Below are 16,669 nucleotides of genomic sequence, written 5' to 3'. Positions count from 1 at the left end.
CTCCCACTGCTTGAGAGCTTACGGTTTCATGTCCTATTTCACTCCCCGATGGGAGGTTCTTTTCACCCTTCCCTCACAGTACGACTTCGCCATCAGTCACCCAGGAGCCTATCAAATCAGGAACCAACTAACTCAACAGAACTTTATGTAATCGAATGGACACTTTGAAAACCCTGCCCGGAAAAAAAAATTATATTAATTATATGCATGGGGATATAAAACTTGAGCCACAAGACACCAAAAAAAGAAAAGAAAAAAACAAAATACTCATTATATTATTAATTAAAAAAAATAGACAAGATTGAAGCAAGAAAAAAACCAGTGAATACAACATTATAAGTTTACACTTAAAAATTTTTGGAACACAAACAAATATACTTATATCAAGGGTGTGGGATGTTGAGGTCCAGCCTACCATCAAGACTAAGAAAGATAATTTTAAAATTTGACAAAGGACTAGGGAAATTGAAGACAAAGAGAGATATAAGGCCGCCAGGAACGAGGCAAGAAAGATTGTGGGGATAGCAATGGCGAGAAAATACGATGATTTCTACAACAATTCAAATACCAAGGAAAGGGAAATGGCTATCTATAAAATAGCTAAAATTCGAGAAAGGAAGAGTAGGGATCTCGACTAGGTTCGATGTATTAAAAGCGAGGATGGTAGAGTGCTTGTGAAGGATGAAGACATAAAAAGGAGATGGGATGAGTATTTTTGTAACCTGCTTAATGGAGACAGCCCTAATAGAAGTGGTTCGAGTAGCCTACCCCATAACATGAATCATAGGTATGTACGCAAGATAGGAGTGACCGAGGTTAAAGAAGCCTTAAGGAAGATGAAAGTAGGGAAGACACCACGTCCGGATGAGGTCCCAATTAAAGTGTGGAAGAGTTTGGGACCACATGGAGTTGCTTGGTTAGCCAAGTTGTTTAACAAGATTATGAACACGAAAAAGATGCCTGCTGAATGGAGGAGAAGCATTATTGTTTCAATTTACAAAAATAAAGTCGATATCCAGAGCTGCAACAACTATAGAGGCATAAAACTTATGAGTCATACTATAAAATTATGGGAGAAGATAATAGAAGTTCACTTACGAAGAGAAACTATTATCTCTAAGAACCAATTTGGTTTTATGCCTGGGAGATCCACTACAGAAGCGATATACCTACTTAGGAGGCTTATGGAAAAAGCCAGAACCTACAAGAGGGATCTTCATATGGTCTTCATCGACCTGGAAAAGGCCTACGATAAGGTCCCCAGAGATTTAATCTGGCAAGCTTTAGAGAGGAAAGAAGTGTCAAGTAAATACGTAGATATTATTAAAGACGTGTATAGAGATGTGGTGACTAGTGTGAGATCTGTGGGAGGCCAAGGTGCAGAGTTCCCAATTAATATTGGGTCACATCAAGGATCTACATTGAGCCCTTACCTATTTACACTTGTCATGGATGATTTAACCAAGAATATTCAAGGTGAGGTCCCGGGGTGTATGCTTTTTGCAGATGATATTGTTCTGGTTGGTGAAAGGGTGACAGAGATTAATGAAAAATTAGAACTATGGAGACATACTTTGGAATCGAAAGGTCTCAAGATAAGTAGAACGAAGACGGAATATATGAGGAGTAACTTCAGTCGATCAAGGAGTGATAGCTAGGAAGTGAAAATTGAGGGGAGAGAGATCCGGCAGAGTGATTGTTTCAAATCTCTGGGCTCCACGTTAAACAAAGATGGTGAGATTGATGATGATGTTTCCAACAGAATTAAAGTAGGATGGATGAAATGGAGAGGGGCGTCTGGAGTGTTATGTGATCGACGTATTCCTCTAAAGCTTAAAGGAAAATTCTACAGAATAGACATAAGACCAGTTATGGTGTATAGTGCAGAATGTTGGGCAATCAACAAGCGTAATATAGAAAAGTTAAGTGTGGCTGAGATGAGGATGTTGAGATGGATGTGCGGCAAAACCCTAAGAGATAGAATAAGAAATGACCAGGTTATGTCAGACTTAGAAGTTGCCCCAATTCAAGATAAGCTCAGAGAATATCAGCTCTTATGGTTTAGGCATGTCCGAAGGAGGCCCTTGGATGCCCCAGTACGAAGGAGTGACCAAATGCAATTGAATGGAGCTAAAAGGGATAGGGGCAGGCCAAAATTGATCATTGATGAGTTGATTAGTAGAGACATGCAAAAGTTAAGTCTTCACACAAGTATGACATCTAACAGAGCTGCCTGGAGGGCTAGGATTCGAGTTGCGGACGGTACGTGAGTTGGATGTCCCAAAGAGTGTGTGTGTGTGTGTGTGTGTGTGTGTGTGTGTGTGTTTTCAAAGCTAAGTATTTGTGGATCCATGTAGCCGACCCCATTTCGTTGGGATAAGGCTAAGCTCTAACAAATAGTAACAAAAATGGGCCTGTGGTCTGAAACACCAGAATTGAGAAAGTCAGCTTCTGCATTGACAAATTGATGGACCTAATGCCGATTCACCAAATCTCTGTCGAGCAACCTTCTAATGAGGTTGTCTGCCTGCCGATTAAACCAAGTGAACAACCAACCAACTACTTCATAACCATGAGTGCAATAGATACTAAAAAGCCCTCAGCCTCTTTACCAAATTTGTTAAATATGCCATAACCATTTTCATTTACACAACAATCAATTTAGTTATCAACAAATATATAAAGATCAGACACACCATTGCTTAATAATCAAGTAGCATTTAAGATTTTGTTTCCATTAACCACAAACTAATAGATCCCATATAAATTTACATAGCTAACCAAATATATCATGAGCTTAGATTCCAGAATAAGTAGAGAACTTTAGCCAAAACTACTTTCAGGGTCTAGAGGCTGGGGGCTTGAAGCATACACATTTCAAACCTTTTCTAGAATAATATCAGTCCCAAAAAAAATCAAGATACAAAACCACCAACAAAATATTTCTTCATGCCAGTAAAGCCAAACGCAGATTCCTTTCTACAATCATCCTTAAATTCAGGACTAACAATATGAAAAGATTATACACAACAGTAGTCGATCTTAACTGGACCACGACCAAATCAAGCAATCATACATTCAGATTCAGAGAAACTAAAACATGCCAACCACTATCACCTCTCACCACTCCTCTCCTCCCTAAATAGCAGACCATGAAGTTCTTTCAAAATCAATGGAAGAAACTCCTTTGAATTAAGAATCAATGCCAGAGAAATCTCACAATTGGATGGGCAGCAACTCGCAAGAAAACTGATCCGTTCATCAATTATCACTAAATCCTCAAATTGTTCAGTACGAAAAGAAGAAGTCCCAAACTTTGTTGTTTGGATCTATAGAGAGAGAGAACACATACCGGAAATGGTTCGCTGGCGAGAGCTCCAGTGGCTGCGCGCAGGTCGAACTAGGGAGTTGCAAACTAGGGCTTTCCTCGGTCTGAACTTTTGAGGGGAGAATGAAAGACTACAGCGAGAACGTGCTTGGTGTGCGACCTTATGAGGGTATTCAAGATAATTTTCGTCTTCCAATTTTTGGGAATTATCTAGCCAAAAAAAGGAAAATTACTTGGAACACCCCCCATGCTACAGAAAGATTGCTTGAAGCACAAGGGGGCAAGCTCCTCTTCTCTTCACTATCTATGCGCAAAACCTAGTTTTGGAAATAGCAACTATCGGGAACAATAGTTCCAAATAACTAGCTTGTTTGGTATCGTTCCTGTTTTAGAAACTTCGTTTCATGTCAAAAACGGAAATTTCAGTTTCTGTGTCAAAACGCCGTTTTTAAACGATTTAAGGCTGTTTGGTGAATCTGTTTCTGGAACAGTTTCCGAACTAAAAAACGACAGTTCTGCCATTTGGTAATGCTTGTTTCAGAAACGTTTTTTTAAAGTCAATAATTATAGAAATAACATTAAAATACTATTAGAAATTACCAATCCTTTGGGACAATAAAGTATTACATACCAAATAAAAAAAAAATTTGGTTTCAAAAGGACAAATAAAGTACAGGATTAACAATGCCTTGTCCAAGTTAATTATGCATTACATAATTCCCCAAATTTTCACCTTTTGTCCAAGTCTAAAGACTTGAATGCATGGAGTATGTCTTTCATCTTATTTGTTTGGTCCTCTAATCCTTTAAGTGTCCCTTCCAGATATCCTTTCATGTACTCGTTCGAAGTGACCAATGGTGTGGATGTTGTTGATCTGAATATCTTTACAGCAAACTAACCATGTGAGATGGAACATAATTCTAAACATTTTCTTATGTATGTAAAAGCATGAATTTTGTCTGCTCCAATTGACATCCAAATGATCACTCCAAGATCAAGAAGTTGCATCCTAGCATGAGATCCAACAGCAGATCCAATGATTAACTAAATTTTGCCTTTTATTACTGGTTTAAACATCACCAGAAAATCTCAGAAAAAAAAAATCCGAGATATAACAGTGACAAAAAAAAAAAAACAGCAGATCTAGCCTACTGATACAACAATGAAAAAAAAAACTCAAAACTCAGCCTTATCCCAACTAAATGGAGTTGGCTACATAGATATGTGCAAAACGAAATAACAAAATCTGAGATCAAAACAATATAGGAACAAAATAATTTAGCCTGTCCATAAGTTCTTCAATTGTTATTGCTAGATGACACTCTTTGATAACAGTTACTTGTCATCCCTATATTCAGTTAAACAGAGGACATGATCCTTATTCTGTTATTTCAAGAATATTAAAATGCTTCAACAACTTCTTATATTATATAATTTCAAGGATAAATTGACTCTAATAGTTTTAAACTGAAAGGAGGAGAACATTACTTAGAACATAAGAAATAGCAGGAACAAGATATTTCACAAGCATGTAAACTTCAACAAGGATCCCTGAAATGGGTATACAGGGATCCATAAGTGGCCCTCTGCGCACTTCAACTTCGTCTCAAAAAAGAGAACATGATTTTTGTGATCCTCTAAGGGCTCTTCCACTTCATGTAGAAGAGTCCAGTCCCAGAAGCAGAGACACAGCTATAAGCTAATGAATATTGAACCACTCTTATCCTCGGAACTTCTTTCTATGAGGAAAAAAAAAAAATCAATAAATTCTCTATTGTTTGTCATAGAATCGTTCACAGTTGCTGCTCTGGAATCAGGCAAAACCTAAACAATTGATAGGAAAAGGGAAAATCAAAAATATATCATAATTAACACTGGAAACCCAAGAAAAAAAATAATGGAAAAATTAAGTTTGTCAAAACACTGGAAACCCAAGAAAAAAATTAGCTCAATGGCGCTAATTCGAGCTGAGAGCAAGGGCGGCGACCTGATTCGAGCTGAGAGCAAGGGCGAGGCAGCGAGAAGCAAGGAAGCAGTGATCAGGGAAGCAACGAGCAGCGTCGTTCTCCCTTGAGAAGAACGATACAAGATCTTTTGTTTTGTAAAAAATCCAAAAAATTTTAAGGTTTGTGCGAAATGGAGAAAAGCTAAGAAGAAGAAGAAGAATGAAGATGAAGAACAGAGAAGAAGAATGAAGATGAAGAACGAGAAGATTACCTGATTTTGATTGCCCTAGGTCGAGCGTTCTCCTGTGTGCGCGAAGGTGAAAGGGGAGAAAGGGGAGAAAAGGGCTGGTTGTGGATTTTGTGGGAACGAAGCTAATGATATTGTTTCATTTTTAACAATTTTGGAACGAAACTTGTCTGACGGAACGACAGATTGTCGTTCCGTATTTTTCCCCTCAAATCGTTTTTTTTTCCCAATTTTTGTTTCAAACACATTATAAGGTAGCCAAACAGTTTTTTTGCGTTTTTTCGTTCCATTGGAAGTAGAAATGTTTTTTTAGAATGATACCAAAGTTCCATCGTTCCAATTTCATTCAAAAAAAAAAAAAGGGCATTTTGACATAGAAACTGAAATTTCCATTTTTAACACGAAACGTCATTGTTTCTGGAACAAAAACATTACCAAATGCAGCCCAAAAGTTTAAAAAAAAAATTGTATAACCGTCACTAAACACCTTGTTTATGATTAACATGTAATTCTTGACGAAAATCATATGACGATCTTATATTACTGTGAGTAAACACCTTGCTTTTAGCTTCAGTAAATAATTTCCACCACTAAATGTAAAATTTTATTAGTGGTAAAAATATACTACCACTAATACGTCATGAAATGCAATCATCACGATATATAAATTCCACTACTAAATGCATATATTTAGCGGTGCTAAATAATTTCTACCACTAAATGTTTATATTCGTCCACAATTTCAAAAGTATCTTTTATTGGTGATTTATTATCTTTACTATCAAATGTGTCTTTTCATAGGGGTGGAGACGGAGGAGAAGAGTTACAATGGGGTGGTGGGAGAGGGCTCATGGAATGAATTATAATAGTTAGGGAAGATGTTCTTTGAAGAAGAACAAAGTAAGCCCAAATATGAGAGCAAGAGATAAAAAGTGACACTGGCCCTAGAGCTATAACAAGAGCTTAGTAACCAATAACCGTAGTAAATGGGGAAGGAGTACTTTTGAAAAAGTATGCAGCATATATAGAGCCCAAATACACGAGCAAGTCCTACAGGCCTTAGACCTAGGTGAAAACATCCTTTGCAGTGAGTGCGGGTGTGCGGTAAGCATCGGATGGCCAAAACGATATTTTTGGTGGTAATATTTCTTTTTGGGGTAGAAGTGGTTTTACCACCACTAAATATTATTTTTTTGATACGGTTTTTCATATATCACCACTAAATCCTTTCTTTTAGCAGCGGTTTTATATAACCATCACTAAACACCCTCCTATTTATGATTAATATGTAATTCTTGACGAAAATCATACGGCGATCTTATATAACTACGAGTAAACATCTTGCCTGTAACTGCAGTAAATAATTTTCACTGCTAAAGTTTGATGAATTATGACCCTAACAAAAGGATATATTTTTTATTCAAAGATATAGAAAGTTGGCCTAAATACCTAAAATAGGGTCCAAGATCAAATACAATAAATGTTGAAATCGAATAAAACTTGAATCAAAATCGAACTGAATCGATTCGAATTTGATTTGAGAAATATGCTTTTATTTAATTTCAATTATAGCTAGGAGTCTTGGGACTCTACAATCTACAATAACTACTAGTATTACATGTAGCTTCAATCCTCTCTCTCTCTCTCTCTCTCTCTCTCTCTCTCTCTCTCTCTCTCTCTCTCTCTCAAGTTAGAAAAGATCCAACGGTCTAGATCAAGCACATGGCTTCCTCCTCAGTGTAGCTATATATACTTGGACTCTACAGAACCCAAGGGGGTAGCGCAGTTAGTGAGCAATGAACTTGGTATGAGTCGTAAACTCGGACGTCCTAAATTCGACTCCCACTAGGCACACCTTAGGCCACTCACACGGGGGTGTGAAAATTGAATGGTTTTCATTTAACCCCCTCAGTCTAGTTAGGCCGAAGGCTTGGATACCCATCGTTAGCCAAAAAAAAAAAAACTTGGACTCTATAGTGACCACTATTACTGTACTACCAAATACAAGATCTCTCTCTCTCCAGTAATAATTAAGAGAAGTTCATGGAAGGTGAGTCTGTTTCAGGTTAAATCCGTTCAATTCAATAATTGAAATCCCCTAAAAGTCTCTCTATTATCTTTGTAACTCTCAACACACGATCATCATTGAGCCATATATTGCCATGACCAGTTTTACTATGCGACGGCGCACTAATGCACGTTCTCCAACCCTTAGATACATTCTCCTTCTCCTCCATTAATGACCTCTATTCCTTATTCCCTCCATTAATAATATTGATTCCTCCATCACCCTTAAATTTGGTTCCTCTCTCCAACTTCCTCTATCAAATAACCTTAGTATTAGAGAATCCCAGAAAATCACAAAACGTTCTCTTTATCTCCCTTCCTCTCATTCCCAAGTCTCTCTCTCTCTCTCTGTCTTCCAACATGGAGAATCAAATCTGGTCTGGACATGAAGAAGACTCATTTCTCTTTCCCAACCCTCTCTCCCCACTGGACTTCAGTGGATACTATACTCCACTGAACTGGGAATGGGACTGGGAGTTTCCTATCCATGAGAGTCTCTTTGATCCTATGCCCTTGATTGAGAATCTCCCTACTTACCCTTCAATCAAAAGCTTACCAACTAATGGAGGTAATCATCTGCTTAAGTTTTCTATTTTCTTTGACTTTTTCTTTGACTTCCATGGGTTCTTAATCTGTTCATCTACTGTTCTCCATGAGTGTTTGCAGAGGATTTCCGCATTGGATATGGAAAAGGGTTTGAAGTCTGTGATGAAACTACTGCAACTGGTAAAAATGAGATAGTGAAAGAGTTCGTTTTTTATGGTAATAGTAATGGAGAAGGTGGTGAGGATTTAAGGAAAGATAAGGGGAAGAGACCAGAGAGAGAGCTGAAGAGTACCAATCATAGTTGTCACGGCGCCAAGGCGAACCAAGGCGGTGGAGAATTGTCTAAGCGCTTAGGCGAGAAGGCGCATGCCTTGAAGCGAACAAGGCGACCAATTGTTATTTTTTATTTTTCCTATTTTCTAATATTATTTAGCAAGCTATATATACCTTGTATCATAAAAAATCAACATTAAGCAACATCTAATCATTAAAAATCAACATTTAGCCATACTAAATTATAAAAAATTAACATTAAGTCATATTAAGTTATAAAAAATCAAAATTTAGAGAAATGCTCTGGTTCTATAACAAGTTTGACTTGTCAAATGATATTATTTTTACATGAGACTTTTTGTATCAGTTATAATATAAAACCAGCTTTCCAACAAGTCTAAGATTACTTAAATCTAAGTTGTAATGACAAAGTTATGTTCCGGTCAAACTTATTTTTAAGTGCGCGAATGCTATTAAAATCGCCTGAATGAAAATAATTTTATAGATATCAAAACTAAAAATTATTTTACCGGACTTTTGGTTTTTAGCAATGTTTTAACATGATAGAATTTATAAAATTTTCATAATTGAGAAAAACTCCAGCATTTAAAAGTTGAAAATCGCCCCTATAACCAAAATCCAGTTTTTCTTCTTGGACTGGGGGGTTGACTTTTTATCCTTTTGGAATTTGATTTTTAAACTATTTTTATTGGATTCAAATAGGGGGTATTTGCTTATTTCTGAATAATATCTTAAGTAAAGCATTTACTTAAATGATATTTGGCATAAATAAGTGCCAAAACACAAGGCGGTATGCAGTGCAATAAGGCGAATGTCACCTAGGCCCCAGGCAAACCGCCTGGACGCCTAGGCGACGCTTTGGCGACGCCTTGACAACTATGGTACCAATGGCTCTAGTGAGTTGACAAGGGAAGTAATATCCAGTTATTTCTACATGCCAATCACACAAGCTGCAAAGGAGCTTAATGTTGGCTTGACCCTCTTGAAGAAGAGGTGTAGGGAATTGGGGATCAATAGGTGGCCTCATCGGAAGCTGATGAGCCTCCAAACCCTAATAAAGAACATCCAGGTACCTTTCTCTCTCTCTCTTTCGTTGGTTACTTATTGTGGTGAGGTTATAAGATATGTTTTTATCTTAAGAATTAAGAGAGGATGGAGAAGAGAGTGAAGCACATCTGACAGATGCAGTGGAGCTATTAGAGCAAGAGAGGAAGCTGATGGAGGAAATGCCTGATCTGCAGCTTGAGGAGAAGACTAAGAAGCTAAGGCAGGCATGTTTCAAGGCTAACTACAAGAAGAGAAAATATAAGGAGGTGGTGGATTTGGGGGGGTTCTCAAGATCAATTGCCCATGTCTAATACTACCTTCTCTCATGTTTTTTCAATTTCCATGAAATAAAATAATCCATTCAGCAATCGCCACGAAAGGTTTAAAAATTCTTGTTTGCTAAGTGACTCCATCGGAGGTTAGTGTACATATAAACACAACTGACATATACACACTCATGCACACACATATTGGAGGGAAAATAAAGAAATGACAATGGGAGCACTCATGGAGGCATCAACAATGGTGGAATTTTTGTCTTTCATGGGGTCACGACGATCATTTTGTCCCGTGTATGGGCGCAGAGGCCATGCTGCCTTTCTGAATTCTTTTTACCTAATTGTGGTATTCCAATTTGATGTGGTGAACATACATTTAGATTACTAGCTTGTTAACTAGTACGATCAATGGTCTAGATAAATCAATCAAAGACCAAATCCTATCTCTGAGAATGTGATATGAGATTCACTGATACAGTGTTTTCTATACAAACATGTAACAAAAAATGGATTGTATTCCTAAGAGTTGACTGTAGATCACTTGAAATTAAATCTCATGGTTTCCTATCATTTAAATCAAATTCTCTCTCCAAGATAGAGATGAGATAAACACAACTTGATCAATGTTGGAAATATTAGGGATGCAAATAAGACTTCCAACCATGAAGCTTACCTCATGCAACATCTGGGGAATTCAAATCTTTATTGAAGGAAGTTAGGTTTACTTGCATACCACAAACACAATACCCAAGGAAATTAGCATTTGATCAAGCCAGTGAGCATATGCTGATCAACAATCCCTCCAACAATGCTTACACAGGACACACGGCAGAATACACTCAATATGTATCTAAATTGTAACTCACATAGTTTCTACCAGAAAGACTCAATATACATGGAGGGGGAGAGAGAGAGAGAGAGAGAGAGAGAGAGAGAGAGAGAGATTGCTAATTTCTTAGGAAGCTCTCGTCTCCTACATATTGCTTTATTTATAAATTTAGGAATGCTAGTAAACGTTATACCACTAAACTTGCCAAGTGATGGGTCCTATTGGATGATCCAACTTAACTATCCATATCTTTATCTTTTGAGGAGAAATAATGACATGTACGGATAATATTATGTAGGTATAAAAAAGAAGCCCCTATACAATATGATTATTAATAAAATAGTAATTATTTAATGACAAAAGTGATGGGTCCTATTGGAACTAAACTACCCCGGCCCACTCCATGTGCTGAAGATGCTTCCACACACCTCTTAATTGGTCCCACCTACTAGTGTTGTCTACACCAAACTAACAAGGTTCTTAGGCGCTATATTAATTCTTTGTAAAAGTTTGGAAACACATGTAATCGAGCTTAGAATATTTGTCCAGTCACAATCAGATATCTCTTTCAAGATATTCGCCCAATTTGGGAGTAGATTTGTTATTGGGATTCCATTTCAATTAATTAATAGACAAATAAGATGGAGAGTGGTGGAGGGATTGCGATCTACTTTGAAAATTTTAATGGTCGGCCACCAGATAGAGGAAAGCAGAAATTGATCACTAATTTTTGGCAGACAGACAATAGGGAAGAAGGTGAGGGTGAGGCTGATATCACTCCACTGGTTCAGGAAGATAATGGTGTGGCTTCCACCGCCACAACACTACCTATAGAAGGAGGCCCGTAGACGGCCCCAACCCCAAAGAAATCTTATGCCAAGGCTATCAGCAACACCTTTCTGAAGGTAAGTGAACTCCCTGATCCAGTTCACGCTGGGAATTCCACGAACGTAATGATCCCTCAAGATGCATACGAAGATCGGCTAGGAAGATACCGATTTGCCTTAATTGGTAGAGTCAACTTCCGAAATATTGCTCTGGATGACGTTCGAAGGGAGGCCCGCGAGTCTTGGAACCTGAAGGGAATTGTGAAGATGGTGCCCATGGGCAAGGGTTATACCATCTTTCAGTTTCATTCTGAGAGCGATATGATCTTATTATGGAGGACAAGCCCTATGAAGGTTAGAGGTTAGTTGGTGCGCTTCCAAAGGTGGCACCCTGATTTCAATAATCATAAAAAAACTATTAACAAGGCTATCATTTGGGTGCGATTTCCAAACTTGCCGCTGGAGTACTGGAATGAAAAAGTGTTGTTGACCATGGCAAAAGCCGTTGGCCACCCTCTTGCTCTTGACCAATGCACAAAAAATGTCATGTTTGAAAATTATGCTTGGGTCCTCATCGAGATAGAGATCGGTGGCCTACGGCCAAATGAGATTCAGGTCGAACGTAAGCAATCTGGGACTAACAACCTATTCTAGTTCAAGCAAAAATTATTTTATGAGGATTCTATGGTGAAGTGAAGTTTTTGTAAGAAGGTAGGACACACCATTGGAGATTGCAGAGAAAAAAAATTGTAAACTCTAAGGTTGCTTGGCATGTGGACGATGGCGGTATCCCAGGTGCAACTTATGTTGATGACCCGCCAATAAGACCGGTGGCTTCTAAGGCCATTTTTTCATCGTGAAGATTGCAGCAACCCATGGAGGCGACTCGGCCCTGCATGGTGGTGGTGTTACCGCCCATGGAGTTGATGAGAATCGGATGGGGAATATTCCTAATATGGAAGAAGAGTCAGTTAAGGAAACGAATTCCTTGGAATCCATAACTCCCCAATCAAGGCGCCCTTTAGACATTGAGACAAATCGTTTCTCTATCAATAAGGAAACTAATTCAAATTTTGAATTAGAATCACATAAGGAAGCTAACGCTGGCCTAGAGATTGTGCTTGGCTCATATAATGAGCTGTAAGACCCGAATTTGGATATGGAGGAGAATACCCACGACCCGCTTGGTCCTTCTGACCCACGTTCGACACAGTGCTGGGAACGCTCACCAAGCTGTGGTAAACCAAGATGGAGTGCGACACAGCCAAAGATATGCAAGCCGCGGGGGCCATTCCTTTGGAGGTGGCAGTGCTAGCAGGCCAGAGGCCTTCGGGACAGGGAGAATGAGCAGCGTTAGGGAGGTCGAGTTAGCCACCTTACAAGGGCAAACGGAGCAGAATGGTTGGGTTAGAAAAGAGAAGAAAAAAAGTACGCAGGTCTCTGCGGCTGATCGGTCTCTTGCTGGGACTGATGGAACCACCTCTCACATGTGATCATGAAGGTCCTTTTCTGGAACATTCGTGGTCTAAAGAAGGTTGCTGCCAAGGTAACCTTATATAAGGCTCCGTTTGGTATTGTTTCTGTTCCAGAACGAAAATTTCAGTTTTTGTGTCAAAACGCCATTTTTAAACGATTTAATGATGTTTGGTGAATCTGTTTCTATAACAGTTTCAAAACAAAAAAATGACAGTTCTGCCATTTGGTAATGCTTGTTTCAGAAACGGATTTTTTTTTTTTTCTCTTTTCTTTTCTTTTAAGTCAATAATTACAGAAATAACATTAAAATACTATAAACATATAAATCCTTTGGGACAATAAAATATTACATACCAACTAAAAAAAACATGGTTTCAAAAGGATGAATAAAACACAGTATTAACAATGCCTTGTCCAAGTTAATTATTATATAATTCCCCAAATTTTCACTTTGTCCAAGTCTAAAGACTTGAATGCTTGGAGGATGTCTTTCATCTTATTTGTTTGGTCCTCTAATTACAGAAATCAGATTTAGAATCATACCCAAGCAAAGTAACAAAGCTCCAATAAAGTCAGATTTGGAGAGAGATAATGGAAAGACCAATAAAACCAAGCAAAGTAACAAATAAATCAAGCATAGGAAAATAACAAAGAAATCAAGCATAGCAAAGTAACAAAGGAATCAAGCTATCCAAATTATTAGTAAGTGCTAGTGTGTTTATTATAATAAGTTGTTTGAAGTACTTACTGTTTATTCTAGTAGATTTTCCTTTCAATACAATACAAATTGTCAACCTTTTTGAACTCCACAGAATTTAAAATGCTCACGCAATGGCCTGATTTTCATAATCATTAAAACTATGCACAATTGCATGATCATATGGTTGGACTTTGTAATTTGCATTTCATTTCTAAAACCCAACTACTTAACAGGACAATTAAATTGATGGTTGAGAATGATCTTTAAGATGACATACCAATTGCATCAGACCTTGCAAGTCAACACCTCCACACAACCAATACCCTATCTACGTTTTTATTTAATTCTGTAAGCTTCAAAATATAACCTTCTATATCATCAATTGGGTTTTGTATAATGTATATTCAGTTAATCCATCAGAGTTTTCACTTATCTACATATTTATTTAAGATGACATACAATTGTGTCTGATGTCATTTCGTCAAAGGAAACAACCAAGTCTCATAAACTTAAATTAGTTGAATCTGTTGCCACATGTTCACAAGGTGTTTGATGTCATCTCCCAACTGTATTTTCACTGCAGTATCTCATATTGTTACACAACAGAAATTGAATTAGTTGAATCATTTCTGATCCATGTTTTCTGGTTTTTGCTGCTTTACAGGTGAATACTTTTGTCTGTGTTTCCTTTGCTCCGAAATGAGATTGATCCGAATCAAGTTCACATTTGAAGAAGCATAATAGAAATGGGAAGATGAATTCAAGAAATAGAAACAGAATCAGAACCAGAAGTAGAACTCAGGAGAAGGAAGCATTGCATTCCATGAGAAAACATCTCTGTGAGACATTTTTTCGAACAAGTCTTGAGCATCTGAGATGTAGCCAAATTTAGCATAAATCTGGAGAAGACGATTGTGAAACCCTCTTTGGTTCTCTCTGGTTCACAATGAGGAACTACTAGAAAAACCCAAGTCCGATCGGTCAAATTGCAGAGGCTTTACAGGTAAACAATACCGAACTCTCCAATCTTGATTTGGGTTGTAGATCAGGGTATTATAAGGTTTATTGAGGTCAAGATCCATCATCGACATATCAGAGAAGATGCAAAGAGCTAGGGCATACCTGTTTGAGCGACAACGAGCAGAGATTAAAAGGGGAAACCAAGGTCGATCGTGCTTCTCTTCTCCGGCGATCGTGCTTCTCTTCTTCGGCGATCGGTCTTCTTCTTCTCCAGTTCTGCGTGCGCAAAGATGAAAGGCAGAGGTGAAAAAAGAGGGCGAGTGTCTTCCGTCGGTCGAACTTGAGAGTAAAGTCAGATTCAAGGTCGATCGTGCTTCTCTTCTCCGTCGAGCGGTCTTCGTCTACTCCAGCTCTGAGTGCGCGAAGTTGAAAGGCAGAGGTGAAAAACAAGAAAGGCGAGTATTTTATCGGGAACTTGTCTCTTAGATTGTAATTGTGTAGCCAATAGGAAAAAATAAATGAAATAGTAAAGAGGGAAAAAAAATATTTTCTTGTGTTTTTGTTAAGATTTTTATTTTCTTTAAACAAAAGAAGACTAAAACATTTCCAAAACGAATTTAAAAAATTAAAAAAAAAAAAAAAAAAAAAAAAAAAAAACTCTTGATTGAAAACATAACAAACACAATGAGAATTTATTAAATAAAAAAAAAACACACCTTCCGAGGCCATGGCTCACTAACCAAGCCAACCTGGGACAAGACGCAAAGGCAAGAGAGGCCCAACAAGGAAGCCTCTTTTCCGAGTCCGGATCCTCTCTTGGTCGCATGAGGGTAGTTCCTCTTCTGCAACTATGGTGGTTAATAAACCCATGGTAACCCACTCACTGACAATTTGCTCACTAAACCCGCCTACTCCCCCTCAACAAGTGTGGATCATGTCCTCATATATGGTGTTTGATCCACATTTGAGCTCCATTAAAAATAAAAATCAATTAAAAGATAAGAGAGATGGAGAGAGATTAAGTGGAGTCCAAATGTAGATCAAACATCGTACGAAAATGATTCTTGTACCAGTATAGGATGCTAGCGGATAGCACCAATAGGATCACATGATAGAGTACCATTCAGGAAGGATAAGAAGATCATTTAAAAAAATAAAAAATAAAAAAAAATAAATACAATGGGTGCTAATATTTTCCCATTTTTTATATTCAAAATTTCAACTCTTTTTTTTTTTTTTTCAGCCACTACCCTTCTCCTTAGTATTAGAAGAAGGCATCCCCACCAAGGAAAATCAACCGGGGGAGGGGGGGGAAAGGCAGTAAGGTGTGTTGGTAGGGGTGGTGAACAATAGGGGTCAAGTTGCAGTGACAATGGGGCAATTGCCTGGTAGGGAAAACAGGGGCAAGAGTGCTTGTGCAAAACTTTTCCACTAATTCTTATTACTTTAACCTACTAATGGTAATGATCTCTCTTGGACTGATGATAATGCCTCTAAGTTTGGTCAATTTTTTTGTTTGCAGACAGAGAAGGGCAACAAATGCGGTGATGGGTTCCCAGAGAGGTAGGTGTTGCTTGCAGAGTATGGTGAGGCAGTGTTGCAGGGGAAGTAGATGGTGAGGGTGGGGTGGCGGCTGGAGGGCGAAACAGTGGGGTTGAGTAGGGATTGCAAAGAATGGTGGAATTACAAAGAAAGGACAGTCGTGGGGGATCCAACCCATATGAGAAAGACGAAGAAGACGATCATGACAAGTTGTGTTTTACGTAGAGTGAAGATCATGAATTTTAAATAAAAACTTATAAAAATAAAAATGAGAAAGAGAGAAGAAGGAAAGGTTGATGGGAGAAAAGTTTGTGGGGGGTGGGGGTGGGGGGATGAAGACATGCCAACACATGAGAATAATCATGATCAACTAGTTGTTTTATAAGGGAAAATACAACAGGTTTCAAATTTATTTTACATTGAATAGTTTTAATTTTGAAAATATTTACTCAATATCCAAAATTAATTGTTGTTTATACGGTTTAGAAAAAAAAAAAAAAAAAAAACTCACCCTTAGGTTGCCAGATGATTAGGGCAAACTAGTGATTGTGTGGATTAGGAGCACAGTCTCATGTTCGATTC

The 16,669-nt window shown here is 38.0% G+C and overlaps 2 protein-coding genes across 3 annotated transcripts in view; one reads left to right on the top strand and one right to left on the bottom strand.

Annotated features, from left to right (window-relative positions):
* The window catches only part of LOC122093717, a 23,526-nt gene extending 8,495 nt beyond the window's left edge, over positions 1 to 15,031 (bottom strand). Inside the window, exon 1 of one of the 2 annotated variants that reach the window (XM_042664168.1) lies at positions 14,708 to 15,031. The gene's annotated coding sequence lies outside the window, so the exon portion shown is untranslated. The remainder of the gene's footprint in view (positions 1 to 14,707) is intronic. The other variant, XM_042664159.1, reaches the window with a different exon arrangement.
* Positions 7,949 to 9,802, top strand: LOC122065572 (protein RKD1-like). Its single transcript, XM_042629391.1, has 4 exons — positions 7,949 to 8,156; positions 8,255 to 8,336; positions 9,281 to 9,497; positions 9,580 to 9,802. Exons 1-4 carry the CDS (start codon positions 7,949 to 7,951, stop codon positions 9,784 to 9,786), a joined length of 714 nt encoding a protein of 237 aa, XP_042485325.1. The 3' UTR covers positions 9,787 to 9,802.
* Positions 15,032 to 16,669: the final 1,638 nt, after the last annotated feature.

The sequence above is a fragment of the Macadamia integrifolia genome, chromosome 2 (genome assembly GCF_013358625.1).
Source record: "Macadamia integrifolia cultivar HAES 741 chromosome 2, SCU_Mint_v3, whole genome shotgun sequence".
Classification (NCBI taxonomy): Eukaryota; Viridiplantae; Streptophyta; class Magnoliopsida; order Proteales; family Proteaceae; genus Macadamia; species Macadamia integrifolia.
This window is presented reverse-complemented; position numbering and strand designations above follow the sequence as displayed.

What these genes read in the sequence shown, in the direction of transcription:
- LOC122065572 (XM_042629391.1), top strand. Translation starts at nt 7,949, where the DNA reads ATGGAGAATCAAATCTGGTCTGGACATGAAGAAGACTCATTTCTCTTT. An exon ending in AAAAATGAGATAGTGAAAGA is followed by an intron (nt 8,337 to 9,280) that starts GTTCGTTTTTTA and finishes GGACGCCTAGGC; the next exon opens with GACGCTTTGGCGACGCCTTG. An exon ending in CCCTAATAAAGAACATCCAG is followed by an intron (nt 9,498 to 9,579) that starts GTACCTTTCTCT and finishes GAATTAAGAGAG; the next exon opens with GATGGAGAAGAGAGTGAAGC.